This window comes from Salmo trutta, chromosome 32 (assembly GCF_901001165.1).
Source record: "Salmo trutta chromosome 32, fSalTru1.1, whole genome shotgun sequence".
Lineage (NCBI taxonomy): Eukaryota > Metazoa > Chordata > Actinopteri > Salmoniformes > Salmonidae > Salmo > Salmo trutta.
The window spans coordinates 21469503-21482283 of record NC_042988.1 but is presented as its reverse complement, the minus strand read 5'-3'; the positions used below and the strand labels follow the sequence as shown (position 1 = coordinate 21482283).

The window sequence follows — 12781 nt, the reverse complement described above, 5'->3', positions numbered from 1 at the left end:
CCACGCCAGCCCAGCCCAGGACTTCAACATCCGGCTTCTTCACCTGCGGGATCGTATGAGGGGGGGTGTGGAGGGGTTGCTGAGGAGTATTTCTGTCTGTAATAAAAGCCCTTTTGTGGGGAAAAACTCAGTGGGTGGGCCTATGCCCTCCAAGGCCCACCCATGGTTGCATTCCTGCCCAGTCATGTGAAATCCATAGATTAGGGCCTAATTAATTAATTTAAATTGACTGATTTCCTTATATGAACTGCATTCAGTAAAATCTTTGAAATTGTTGCATATTGCAATTATATTTTTGTTCAGTAGCCTATTACACTGTTTTCAGTAACAATGCACAAACAAAACAAAGAGCATGAGACAACAATTTACCATCCTACTGTAGGTTCTGTGATGTTTGTACATACATCATTGGGGAGTATATAGGTAACACATCCAAAAAGAAAATTTAGGTCAGAACATCTATGACCAATGCATTGAGAGTGAAATATTGTAAAAGTATTTTATTCAAAATTTTTTTTCAAGGCTGGGAAGTCAATGTGGAGATGTCCATTTTAGGGGCATGAATTTATATGAAAAATGTTGGCATTTATCCTAAACAATTTTTGGTTTCCAAAACTCGCCCGTACAATCGGATTCCATTCCAATATATCTACAATTCAACTATCTTCCAAAAAAAAAATGTCAGCCCTTCAGCATTATCCTTTGTAGATTGAAAAGAAAACAGTTTATATTTAAGACTGCAGTCCTTTAAAGTGTCCCATTAAGAATTTGTACACAGTCTGTACTTCGGCATCAGGATGTCAGCATATTTCATTGAAACTCTGCATCAGACCCATTCACATAAAAAAAGAGTGAAAATGAAAAATTCATGGCTGTAAAACCAAGAACCGGAAGAGAGAATCCCTGGAAATCAAATGCCAGCTTTCTTGCATTCCACGTCAACCAGATGGGAGGTAGGGTAAGAAAATATTGAGCCTGGACAGAGAAAGAGGGGGGGGGGCTCCAAAAATGTTGTGGTTGTTAGGACATCAGCCCACTGCTGTTGAATGGGCAGGCTGTTAGTCCAGGTGGGCAGAAATAGGACCGGCATTCTGGGCAGGACTGGCCAAAAGGTTGACTTGCTGGCTGACAGAGGAGGAGAAAGTTCTCAAGGATAATTGATGCAGAAAAAAAGCTGTTGTCTATAAAGAGAAAGACTAGGACTTCTTGGAGTCCTGTGTGTTGCGTTTCTTGAGGTCACTCAGGTCAACTGGTGTGAAAGCTGCAAGAAAGAGTAGTAATGTTATTTTTATCCTGTCTTTTTGACAAATCTAGTAAATAGCGTGTTTAAATGACAAACATACTCAGATCCATCAAGTCACTTACAATTTAAGTTGGGATTTGGGTTCTTTTCCACATACTCCTGTGGTCCACGGTCTTTGCGTTCGCTGCTCAGTGGTGACCGGATGTCTCTGAGCACACACTGCCAGGCTGTAAAGAAGCATACACATGCCAGCTTTCAACCATCTCCTTACATACAACATTCCATCCAAATGGCTCATCTGAGCTCAGTGGTACAGGGGCTCTGTAAGGAGCTTCTTACAGTGGATCATGTTGATCGCCAACATATAAGCCTACTCAGGTGAGAGACATTAAGGGCTAGTCTTAGTAAGATATCGGCCTTCTGAGGCAGACTTACTGTCGTGGATGAAGCGCACATTCTCCTCATGCGCTGGAGTGAAGAGCTCCCCACTGTTCGTAGGAGACCGAGGGCTGGAAGTACGCTTGTAGTTGTTCACCATCCTGGGAGCAGATGAGCTATAAAGCAGCAAAGATACAAATAAAAAACAAACAAAACAAACAGCAAAACAGCAAGAAAGAATGAAAACACAGGACAGACAGGCTGGAAAACAGAACATACGTTTTTCTGGCATGCATGCAGTATACCTGATTCTACAAGATACAGCTTGATATACAGTTAGCACGCAACAACCATAACAGGTAAACAACTCTCTTCCAACCTCATTCTGTGTGCAGTCTGTCTCTTGCTCCTTTCTAATGAATAGTTGGGGGGTTGAGAGAATATGAACCTTCTTTATCCTCTGTTGGATAGCTAGTGGTGGAAACAAGGCGTGACATGATGAATTCTAAATAAAGACACCAATCACAAACAATAGAGGAATGTTTACATTTGAAAGCTAGCTAGCTAAAACAGACTGCGAAATACAGTTACTTAACTATACAGCCAGAAAGCTACATTGGACGCCACACTATCGGCATTAGCTTGCTTATTGATGTTAGTTATGCTTCAATGTTTACATGTTTGTATCTGACACTTAACGTTACACAAGCGAGATAGCTAGCGTTAGCTAACACAGCTAACAATAGCTAGCAAGAAATTATACTAGCCAACTCATATTGACCAGCGACTCGTAAAATATAAAACACCTAGCTTGCTAACTAACGTTACCCAATATCGTATATTTTAAATTGAAATTTTTGTTGGTTAGAAATTAGCTTGCGGTTGAAGTAGTGGCTGACAGATAAAGGATAACGTTAGCTAAGTAGCAAGCCAACGTTAGATTATTCGGTACCATAACGTTAGCTATCCAGCGAATGTTTGCTACACGTTATCAACATCTAATATTATTAGCTAAGCCATTTAACTTTATCTAGCTGAATATATCCAGACAATAGTACAAATTAAATGTTTCCAACAGCAGTGGCATATTAATTAATAACGCTATAGCTAGCTTGAAATAATCCGAAAATTACCAAGATGTAAACTGTGTTTACAAACCCGTATTTAGATCCGGCTTCCTTTCGCTTTCTTTATTCAGCCAACAAGATATAACTAGCGTTAGCTAGCTAGGCCTCCCGTCGGCTAAAACGGTTGCCAATGCCAACCAATCATTTCTGGGCAAGTAATTTAAAACGGAAGTCAACAAAACTTTATAGGTTTGTTGGTTCAAAATAATGTTAAAATCCCAAAGGAATGCTTCTATGAATGCCTTCTCCCCAACATTTACCCTCTCTGCTCGGGTCTTTTTGGTACTTGTTTAAATAAAACAGACCATGGACCAGCTGTCGAAGTTAGAAAAAGCATTGGCTAAAAATACCCTTACCTGAGTTTATAGGCCCTATCAAAATGCACCCTAGCAATTAAAAAACATCATCATAATGCACCCTAGTTAATAAAAATATCACCAAGCCCTAGTCAGACCATTACTGTTCCAGCTGGCTTATAGGCGTTATTAGGTAGGTAATGTTAAGTGTTACACAAATAATTTGACACACTTGACGATGTTCCCGACTTGGAAGAACGCATTTCTTCTAAATGTCCATGTCTAGTTGCAGGGGGGTTCGTTTGAATTTAGAAATTGCTCCAATATTAAATTAAATACTTTCTTGGGGCTTCATGAAGTAATCAAAAAAATGTGTACACCACCATCTTGTCTGTTTAAAATATATTCTCATTGATTGAGAAAGGTGTGTAGCTTTCTTTTTCTTCTTCTTCGTGTGGTTTTCCGGCAGACTAGACACTTTGTTGCGTATTGCTGCCTTTCAGTTTGGAAAGTGCATTGCAAATTTGTTCACAATAAAAGGAAACTGAACCGCCATCTAACCCTATATTACCCCTGTAGTGGCCTACTACTCAAATCAAATAGTATTTGTCACATGCTTCGTAGACTAACAGTGAAATGCTTAGTTATGGGTCCTTTTCCAACAATGAAGAGTTAACGATAACAAGTAAAAATAGCATGTCTATATAGAGCCCCACACCATTTCCCTGTTTGACCGCTAGGTTTTATGGGTATTATGACACCTCAACTGTGGGGCTCTAAGCAGTGTTGGCAACTTAGCAACGTTGTCGCTATATTTAGCGAGTATTCAGACCCCTCTAGCGACACATTTTCAAAAAAGCGACTAGTGACAAATCTAGCGACTTTTTCTTGTGTTATTGGAGACTCTGACGTGAAAGCACGTATCGTTCTTACTCTTCTCAACGAGCAGCGGGTGCTGCCGTGGGCCCCACCCCGTCCCAAAGCACTCACAGGCGGCCCAGTCCTCGCGCAACAGTCCCTCTCAGCTGCAGTCAGACCAGGAGATATTCACCCCTCTGCGTCCAGACTTCAAATCAATAGCGCTTGCGGGATGCCGCCGCTGGCTGATCCCGTCAAGGCTTACATTCAGGGCGGGATGTAAATGTAAAAAAATAAAATAAAAAACAAAAAAATAAAAAACAAAGTAACTCCGCCACAGTGTCACTTTTGCCAGTCCCAAGCCCGGATAAAGAAGGAGGGTTGGAATTGTGACATAAAAAAAAAAACAAGAATCGAGAGAAGAAAGTTCATTTCTAGTTCTAAACATATTTAGGGTGTTTTTTACTCACTTTTTGACTCTCCCAAGACGATATTCCTCTCTCCTACAGCATCCATCACAATTACATGCACACAGCCAATCATGCAAATTACGCGATGACGTCATTTAGCGACTTCTAGAGACTTTTAGGACAGCTAATAGCTACTTTCCTTACTGAGGAGTTGGCAACACTGAAAGGGAGTACCAGTACCTAGTAGATGTGTAAAGGTATGAGGTAGCTACAGTTGAAGTCGGATGTTTACATACACCTTACATGCTGACCAGACCTGACACGTCGCGAGCGTCGCAAAATAAATTTTGAAATCCATGTTATTCAATTATTGCACCCACACTGCTCGCGCGCACCAACGAGCGTCTGCGTTGCCAAGGGCTAAAATTGAAGTCATTCCTATTTCTGACGCAGATCGCGCTGCAAGTCCTGCCTCTCCCATAGGACAAATTAGCTAGCAAGTGTAGGCTAACTAGCTAAATTGCCATACATGTTTAATGCTTTTTGACCTGTCCCCAAATTAATGTCATTGGTTCAGAGTTTGTTTTGATATTTTAACCTGCATGTCGTGATCACGTTTGGTGTAGGGGGACAAAATAAATGTATGCACGATAGCGCACGATGGCGCACACGCACAGCCGGTTTGGGTTCCGTGTTAGCCAAATACATTTAAACTCACTTTTTCACAATTCTTGACATTTAATCCTAGTAAACATTCCCTGTCTTGGGTCAGTTAAGATCACCACTTTATTTTAAGAATGTGAAATGTCAGAATAATAGTAGAGATAAGGATTTATTTCAGCTTTTATTTCTTTCATCACATTCCCAGAAGTTAACATACATCAATTAGTATTTGGATACCTGAAACAAACGTTTCAGGTAGCCTTCCACAAGCTTTCCACAATAAGTTGGGCGAATTTTGGCCCATTCCTCCTGACAGAGCTGGTGTAACTGAGTCAGGTTTGTAGGCCTCCTTGCTCATGCACGCTTTTTCAGTTCTGCCCACAAATGTTCTATAGGATTGAGGTCAGGGCTTTGTGATGGCCACTCCAATACCTTGACTTTGTTGTCCTTAAGCCATTTTGCCACAACTTTGGAAGTATGCTTGGGGTCATTGTCCATTTGGAAGGCCCATTTGCGACCAAGCTTTAACTTCCTGACGGATGTCTTGAGATGTTGCTTCAATATATATCCACATAATTTTACTTCCTCATGATGCCATCTATTTTGTGAAGTGCACCAGGCCCTCCTGCAGCAAAGCACCCCCACAACATGATGCTCGTCGGGAAGGCTCGTGTCAATGGACAGTTCGCAGCTGGGTTTCCCTTTGTAATCCGTGATCGTTTGCAAGCCCTGCCACATCTGCCGAGCATCAGAACTGCTGTAGATTACAGTTTTCCCGCATTAAAATCACGGCCAGTAGGAGCGGTGCCTCTGGATGAGCTATTTCTTGTTGGCTTATGGTCCTATATAGCTCGTTGAGTGCGTTCTTAGTGCCAGCATCGGTTTGTGGTAATAAATAGAAATACTAAATAGGATCCCCTCAGACTCCCTCACACTTTGCCCATCAACCTCTACTTTCCTTACTGTCTCAGCATATGACACTTTCTGCACTGCTCTCACCCTGGAAACTTCAATCTGTCTCACTTGCACAGGACATTTCTGATTCCCAGCAACATGGCCCCCCCCACAATTGAAACACTCCCCCAACCCACACCCACATGCACACTTCTCACATTTAGGAATCTCCCTCCTACATACTGCTGCAACATGACCATAAACTTGGCACCTGAAACACCATAGTGGGTTCAGAACAAACGCTCTCAACCAGAAAATGTATATACCCTAGCATGACTTTATCCGGCAAACACTCTAGTCTGCGCAGCACTAAACAACGTATGTCACAAACACCGGGGATCCCCAACTTCAGTTCATCCACTCAACCCCACCTCAGTTATCACTCCTGTCAGCGGCGGTCTGCTCCGGAGATCAAAGCAGGACATTGCTTTTGTCTGAGCAGCAGACACACAAAATAATCAACACAAGTCCATCTCTGGATACTTGGACCGAATTGACAGAACCCCACTCCTTCACCCAGTCTGATACCACAAACGGATCGGCCAAAAGGCATGGATCCACTTTCTCCATGAATCGTACTCCCACTGGGCCAGAGTCATCTCATGCATTTTCCTGATCATTGGGGTGAGGCTTGGAAGTCTTCACTTCACCTGACGACGCAGGTTCTTTCTCCTCACTTTTGTCAGGATCAATTTCAAGTTCATCATCCGTTGACTGCTCAGGATCTTCAGGTGCGTAACATGCATTTTTCTCTCCTGTACTTGACCCAAAGGAGAAAGTACTCAGCTTGTATTTCACTGTCAGTTCAGGTTTGCACCTCGCACCCTTCTTTCTGCCTCGCTTCTTCTCGCCATCCATCCTCTTGCTCACCAAGTCTTCCGACAAAGGTGTGCTACCGTGTTCAAAACTTCTTCTTCTTCTTCATGTGGTTTTCCAGCAGAGTAGACGCTGTGTTGTGTATTGCTGCCTTTCGCAGGTCGGAGTGCAGATTGCACATTTTGGTCACAAACAAAAAAGGGAAAAGTGAATGGGAAAATCTTAAATTGCACCACCATCTAAACCTGCACCTATACACTATCCCCAAAAACCCACCACCCCATCTGACTACTTTGACCCTAAGTGAAATAAATGTTTTCTCATTGGAAGAAACATGATGGAATTTTGTCATTAAAATTGTATGCTTGTATTATTATATACCTGTGTAATTGCATCATTCACGAGTGTGTCCCGAAGTCGATGGGTTTATTTGGTCCCCTCGCCACTTTTGCAGTCACCCTCGGAATTTTATCAGTAACACGTAAAATTGAGGGCCCTACAAATGAGTTAGTTGGTAGGGGCGAGGGCCTGGTTTGGGATTCACTGTACGACTTGAGGGTCGTTCAAGTGAAACTTCCAAGTCAGAACTCCACACTTCAAATTATCTCTGACAGCATGTGAATGCCACACTAAGCCTAAACATAAACCTCAAGTTGATATGAAATTACTGTTTAAAAAACGTAAAAATGTTATTTTAATGAAATGATGTGAATTAGCAGCTCGTTACCCTTTTCCTCTAGGTGATCCTTATCATAACCTATAATTGGCTACATAGATTTTTCCATCAAGGGTCAATCAGTGATATAGAAAAGAGTTGCGTCCCCACCAATTAATTTCATCATAATTTATAAAAAGCACCTTTATGTATGAAAATATTTTGTAAAAAAATAAGTTTTTCATTGGTGAAATTCATTAGGTTATTTGAAATGGGCAGAATACCACTTACACTTTCAGCAACACTGTTAACTATTTCAGAAAATAACAACTGCCAAGCATAATAGGAAAAATGCCAATACAGCAGCACCAGCGTATGTATGGTATAGCAGCTATTTTCCAATGATCTCTGGCCTACCAAATGAAATGTAATTTTTGATGTGAATTGTTATTGACGCCCTCTCTCTGCTCAGCAGAGAGGATACACACAACCTTTCCAAAGCCATAAACATACAGGCTAAATGCAGAGAACAATGTCAAATACAGTCTGTACTCTATCTGTATTTTGGAAGCAGTGAGTTGAAAATAGTCTCTGCCCATATGCAGGAACTATCCTCAATGCTGCGTAGTTTTGTGGAAAATTCAAGCAATGGACAGTCAGATTTTTATAAGATTGACCACAGAATTGGGCTGGATGATCTCATGGGGTAATCAGAATGAAGACATACCCTATTGATTCATTACACAGATTAAATAACAACTGTTTACTGTGGCGTGTCACACTGTATTTTTTGGTATGTGGTGCTACATGATCTGGGAAACTGAAAGCTGCTGGTGCTATGAACAGCCTGAGATGCTGTTTGTGACAACTAAAGTGACAAGACTGGTTTGCATGTTTTTGTGGAAAAGCACCAAACAAAAAGTAGCCAACTTCTTTTAAGCGAAGAATGAAAAAGATACAAAAAATAATAACCTTTACAAAGCATTGTCCAACTTGATATACAAAACCTCTCCAAAAAGCATTGTCAGTCACAATTATGCATTTAGCAAAGAATAGGCTACAAGTGCTCTGTAGCAGGAAAAGTGGCCTGGTCCCTTGTCCCAGTCTTTCTCCTTCTCTCTGGCTGGGCTTTTCCATTCCAAGAAGCTAGTCTCAGGACCAGGGTACACTATCCATCTGTCCACATCAAGCTCCTTCAGGTCCTGTACTGTAGGTGGCCAGTGAGTTACACACAGCCTGCCTCAAATAGATTGACCAGCTCCTTACAGTCTGGGTCAATGAGGTCCGCTGGCTTCTCCCCGTTCTCGTTCTCTGCAAATGCACTGGCACCAAGAGAGAGCAGGTAGCTAAGGAGGGACAAAATACAGTGTTGTTGAGCACAAGTCACATTCACACAAGGCATCGTCATTGTCTATATTCACACTGGCTATGAAATGCTGCATGTCTGGTTCAATCAGGTCACCGAGGTCAGTATGGTTAGCAAATCACTACCTGCCTTTTGTCAGAAGAGTTATTTCTCAAAGAGGCAGCAATGTTGCATGATAGATCAATTGAATGTTTTGTTTTGTGGTCTCCGTACTGTAGGGAAATATTTCTGTGGACGTTTTATGAGTTTGTGTTTCATTTGTACACCAACCTGGCGATTTCGGGGAAGCCATCACTGCAGGCCATGTGCAGCGGCGTCCAGCCATCCTCATCTCTCTGGTGGACATCAGCTCCATATCTCACCAGCAGCTTCACGCAATCCAGGTTCCCTGTGAGTACGGCCTCATGGAGTGCTGCCATACCTGTACACAGAGCACCATACATGGGTACAGTCAGAAGAGGGCTCAGCTGCACTGTTCATACCCTTACACTGCTTTTCTGTCATTTCAACCCCTGCTTTTAACTTCAGAACTTTTCTGAACTTTCACTATGCATTTGTCAAACAATTATTTAGAGCCTTTATTCTTTTACTGGTTTAGAATATAAATACATATTTGAGACCCTTTAACTTCTCAGTAGTTTTATATTTGTCAACACAATATCACTCCGAAAAATAAGCTGTTGTAGTTAGTGACTATATTTTCATGCAGACAGCTGTAGGTGCCATTGCCTGCTGTGGTAATTCCTGTCAATCTCTCAACACTTCCTCTGTCTTTATGTATTTGTAGATTCACTCACCAGATGGGAAGAGGGTATGCAGACGTACTTTCTTCGCTCTCATAAAGCGTCCAATCTGCTCCATCTCACCATGTCGGACAAGGTCCTGGAAGATAATATCATTGGAGAAGTGCACAGCCCGGACTGGCTTGAGTGGTAGAGGTGCAGGAGTCTGCTGTGCAGGTATGTGTGCTGTGCGACGTGTAGCAGCACTGTAGCGTGTTCCTTTGCTGTACGAAGGGGTGTAACTGGAACTGGTTTTGTGTGTAGGTGTGTAAAGTGATGGGGTGTAGCTTGTGGGGGTGTAGTGAGTTGAGCTATACTTTGTTGGGGTATATGAAGTGGGTGTGTATTTGGTGGGGGTGTAGTGTGTAGGTGTGTAATTGCTGGGGGTGTAGTGCGTAGGTGTGTAATTGGTGGGGGTGTAGTGTGTTGGTGTGTACGTCATTGGTGTGTACTGACTATATCGCGTGGTGTACGATGACACTGGTAGCTGGTAGCTATACTTCATCCCTGCGGTCAACACGGTTCTTCCTCCCCCTATGCGCTCAGCCCAGGAGGAGGGGTGGGAGAAATCCAAGAAAACTTTGCAATCCAGTCAGGGGAAACAAATTCCTTTGTCCTTTTCACGCTTATCGTCCTTGACTTTTCTCACTTCCTTCTGATCCTTGAGTTTCCAACCAGAGTAGCACGGCTACTCTCTCTGCAGAGTACCAAAACTTTCCCAAAGTCAATTCTCACTGGCTAAACTTCCTCTTTTTATTTATTTATTTCCTTCTGGTTCTCTGGATTTCTCCCTCGTGCCTCTTGTCTTGTTTCTCCAGTCCTTTTGTATGTCACTACAGTATCCTCTGGCTTTGTACAGGCTGGTGGTCTGATGGAGCAGGTGGGAGAGGGTCCCTATATACACTCTGGAGGGCTATTTTGGGGCCCGTCATCCCTCATATCGAGTGACTTTAGCTTGGAACGGAGTGGTCTCTGCCAGGCCAGGCTCCTCCCACTATGCGGTCACATAACCCCTGACACTGCCTCCACCCCTAACCCCATAGCACAAACATTTATGGAGCTTTATGGAGTTTTCCCAACATGTCTAATGCCACATCACATCAAAATGTCCATTATCAACATCAGCAGAGGAACAAACTGTCATTAACAGTTGAGGGAAATGAAATGTTAACAGTTCAGTGTAGACGTGTTTTTATGGCCCCTGGGTACAGGTCAGGCAGCCTTTTTTGGAATTTTACAAGCGACAGCACTGACACATGGTCATGGTGGTCAACAGTGTAAGAGTCACATGTCGAGTCAAATGGCTTATATGTGATTTTCAGAATTAGTTTGACATTTTGTTTTTGTTACCTTGGAAGGGTTCAAGAATTCTCGCCTCAAAACAACAAAAACCTGAATACTTGAACTATTTCAACAGAGGTAATGTACGAGAATTTAGAACACGTTATTTGACATTAAGAAAATAGCAGACAAACAAGGTCTTCAAAAGTTATTTTATTTGCCATGAAAGGATAACATACTTTTTGGTTGCTTGAACAACTACTGTATCTATTCTTATTGTGACAGGTCTTGAAACTTTGGAAGGATCAATATTTTGACCGTAGCATCTCTGCTATTAGAACAAACAGTAACCCCATCACATGGTTGACATCTGATCTACACTCACTTGCCTGGACCCATTGGACCAATAGTATCCTGCCATACAGGACGTTCAGGAACCACTGGGCCAATAGTATCCAGCCATTCAGGGAGTTCAGTGCAGGAGCGCAGTCTTGGCCAACAGTTGTGTCATAGGGACATAAATCTATGCTGCGAAATGTAACCCATTTCTCTAGATGGCATTAAAAGATCAGATGGTTTTGGTTTAAAAAAGAAGTACCTTTACAGTGCAGTGATCTTTCAATCTGTGTGACCTTCAATCATATTGGAACATCTGATTAGCTCAAATCCCAAAGCAATGTTTTGAAATGTAGTAAAGTTGGTACTGTGGTTACTCCATTTTTATGTCATATGATTTTGTGAGTTGGAAGTTGTGCATGTGAACCGTGACAGCCGGGACATTGTGCCAGTGCCAGCTGTTCTCAGCAGGCAGGCAGGAACTTCTAAGAGTGGCAGAGCTGGTTCAATCTGGATTTCAAAGGCTTTGGACTTGGACATTTCACAGGAGCTGCTCCATGCAAGCCAACGAAAATAGCATGGCTACCATCCCACTGGTTTTCTCTTACCAAGGTCTCGCAGGGTAGACTTTACTGTGCCCCAAGGGGCAACCTTTATGGTTGACTAGAATCCACAACATAGGCTTCATCTTACTATCAGGCCTGGCTTGAGAAGCAGTACATTCTACTATAATGTATATCCTGTTATGTGTGTCCTGCATTTGTCATTAGGTACAATTCCACTATAAGGATCCACTGGCTCACTTACCGTCAAAATGTCAAGGCTTATGTTATATCACATCATGGCAAATTGTATTACAATGAAGGAGGAGATAACAGCTTGTTGCAAAACCATCCTTCTTCTAGAACAGTTGATTGTAATTAGGGGTATAATAGGCTTGTGTATTCAGTTACAAAGAAATTAAGTTACATACATCCATTAACTCTATCCATTACCTAATTGGAGGGGCCCTTTAAAGTCATTATGATTATCCACATTGGGATTGTAACTGTATGGGTGACTTTACCTTCGGATTAGAACTGACCCCGGCCCTGAACATAAACCTTTTTTAGCCCTACACTGTCTCCACCCAGCTCAGCTGGCCATTCTGCACAGAGGAGCTGGTGGAAAAGTCTTAGAGCTCATGTCTAGACAAATTGAGGTGAGAGTAATTTATAACCGCAGCTCGGGGAAGAGACTTTATGCACTGATTATCGAGTTCACCAGTCCCTCATAAAGAAGTGTGGTGAGAGGGTGGTGGTTCCATGAACTATGGTGCTACCCCTTCCCAAAGCCCCTACCCACCCAAGACTGAGAAGGGCCTCGTTTGGTGGGAGTTGTTTGTTTGTTGTCCTCTTGCATCACCCTTGGATACATGCCAAAAGGAGTGCTCACGTGATCTATTGGGGTTGAATCACCCTCCATTCAGTGTGCTATACATAGATACAGGCCCACCTCCCGCATGCCTTATAGGGCATATACAATATTACATACTGTCAATTACCACCAAGCAGTTCCATGTTAAAAGCTTCCTGGTGTGTGAATCGCTGTAATGTTTCAAGTTAGTAATCACTATA

The 12781-nt window shown here is 42.5% G+C and overlaps 2 protein-coding genes across 7 annotated transcripts; both read right to left on the bottom strand.

Moving 5' to 3' along the window:
* Nucleotides 1-473: 473 nt before the first annotated feature.
* LOC115171399 (mapk-regulated corepressor-interacting protein 1) lies at nucleotides 474-4057 on the bottom strand. 6 transcript variants are annotated; one of them, XM_029728175.1, is made up of 5 exons: nucleotides 4035-4057; nucleotides 2001-2092; nucleotides 1679-1797; nucleotides 1366-1470; nucleotides 474-1261 (listed from the first exon to the last, which is right to left on the bottom strand). In XM_029728175.1, exons 2-5 carry the CDS (start codon nucleotides 2003-2005, stop codon nucleotides 1197-1199), a joined length of 294 nt encoding a protein of 97 aa, XP_029584035.1. In that variant the 5' UTR covers nucleotides 2006-2092; nucleotides 4035-4057; the 3' UTR covers nucleotides 474-1196. The 6 variants fall into 6 exon arrangements, with proteins under 6 accessions (XP_029584035.1, XP_029584034.1, XP_029584037.1 ...); XM_029728174.1 differs by lacking the exon at nucleotides 4035-4057 and adding an exon at nucleotides 3978-4005; XM_029728177.1 differs by lacking the exon at nucleotides 4035-4057 and adding an exon at nucleotides 3277-3298.
* Nucleotides 4058-6846: 2789 nt separating this feature from the next.
* LOC115171398 (protein phosphatase 1 regulatory subunit 12B) lies at nucleotides 6847-10444 on the bottom strand. Its single transcript, XM_029728170.1, has 3 exons — nucleotides 9564-10444; nucleotides 9037-9187; nucleotides 6847-8746 (listed from the first exon to the last, which is right to left on the bottom strand). The coding sequence occupies exons 1-3, from the start codon at nucleotides 10051-10053 to the stop codon at nucleotides 8626-8628; spliced, it is 762 nt and encodes a 253-aa protein (XP_029584030.1). The 5' UTR covers nucleotides 10054-10444; the 3' UTR covers nucleotides 6847-8625.
* Nucleotides 10445-12781: the final 2337 nt, after the last annotated feature.

Excerpts from the sequence above, each read along its gene's own strand:
- LOC115171399 (XM_029728171.1), bottom strand. The coding sequence starts at position 1,913 with ATGCCAGAAAAACGTATGTTCTGTTTTCCAGCCTGTCTGTCCTGTGTT. Across the intron at positions 1,471-1,678 it reads TGTGCGCTTCATCCACGACA|CCTGGCAGTGTGTGCTCAGA; the intron begins GTAAGTCTGCCT and ends GCTTCTTTACAG. Across the intron at positions 1,262-1,365 it reads CCCAAATCCCAACTTAAATT|CTTTCACACCAGTTGACCTG; the intron begins GTAAGTGACTTG and ends TCTTTCTTGCAG.
- LOC115171398 (XM_029728170.1), bottom strand. The coding sequence starts at position 10,053 with ATGAAGTATAGCTACCAGCTACCAGTGTCATCGTACACCACGCGATAT. Across the intron at positions 9,188-9,563 it reads GCATACCCTCTTCCCATCTG|GTATGGCAGCACTCCATGAG; the intron begins GTGAGTGAATCT and ends CTCTGTGTACAG. Across the intron at positions 8,747-9,036 it reads GGCTTCCCCGAAATCGCCAG|CTACCTGCTCTCTCTTGGTG; the intron begins GTTGGTGTACAA and ends GTCCCTCCTTAG.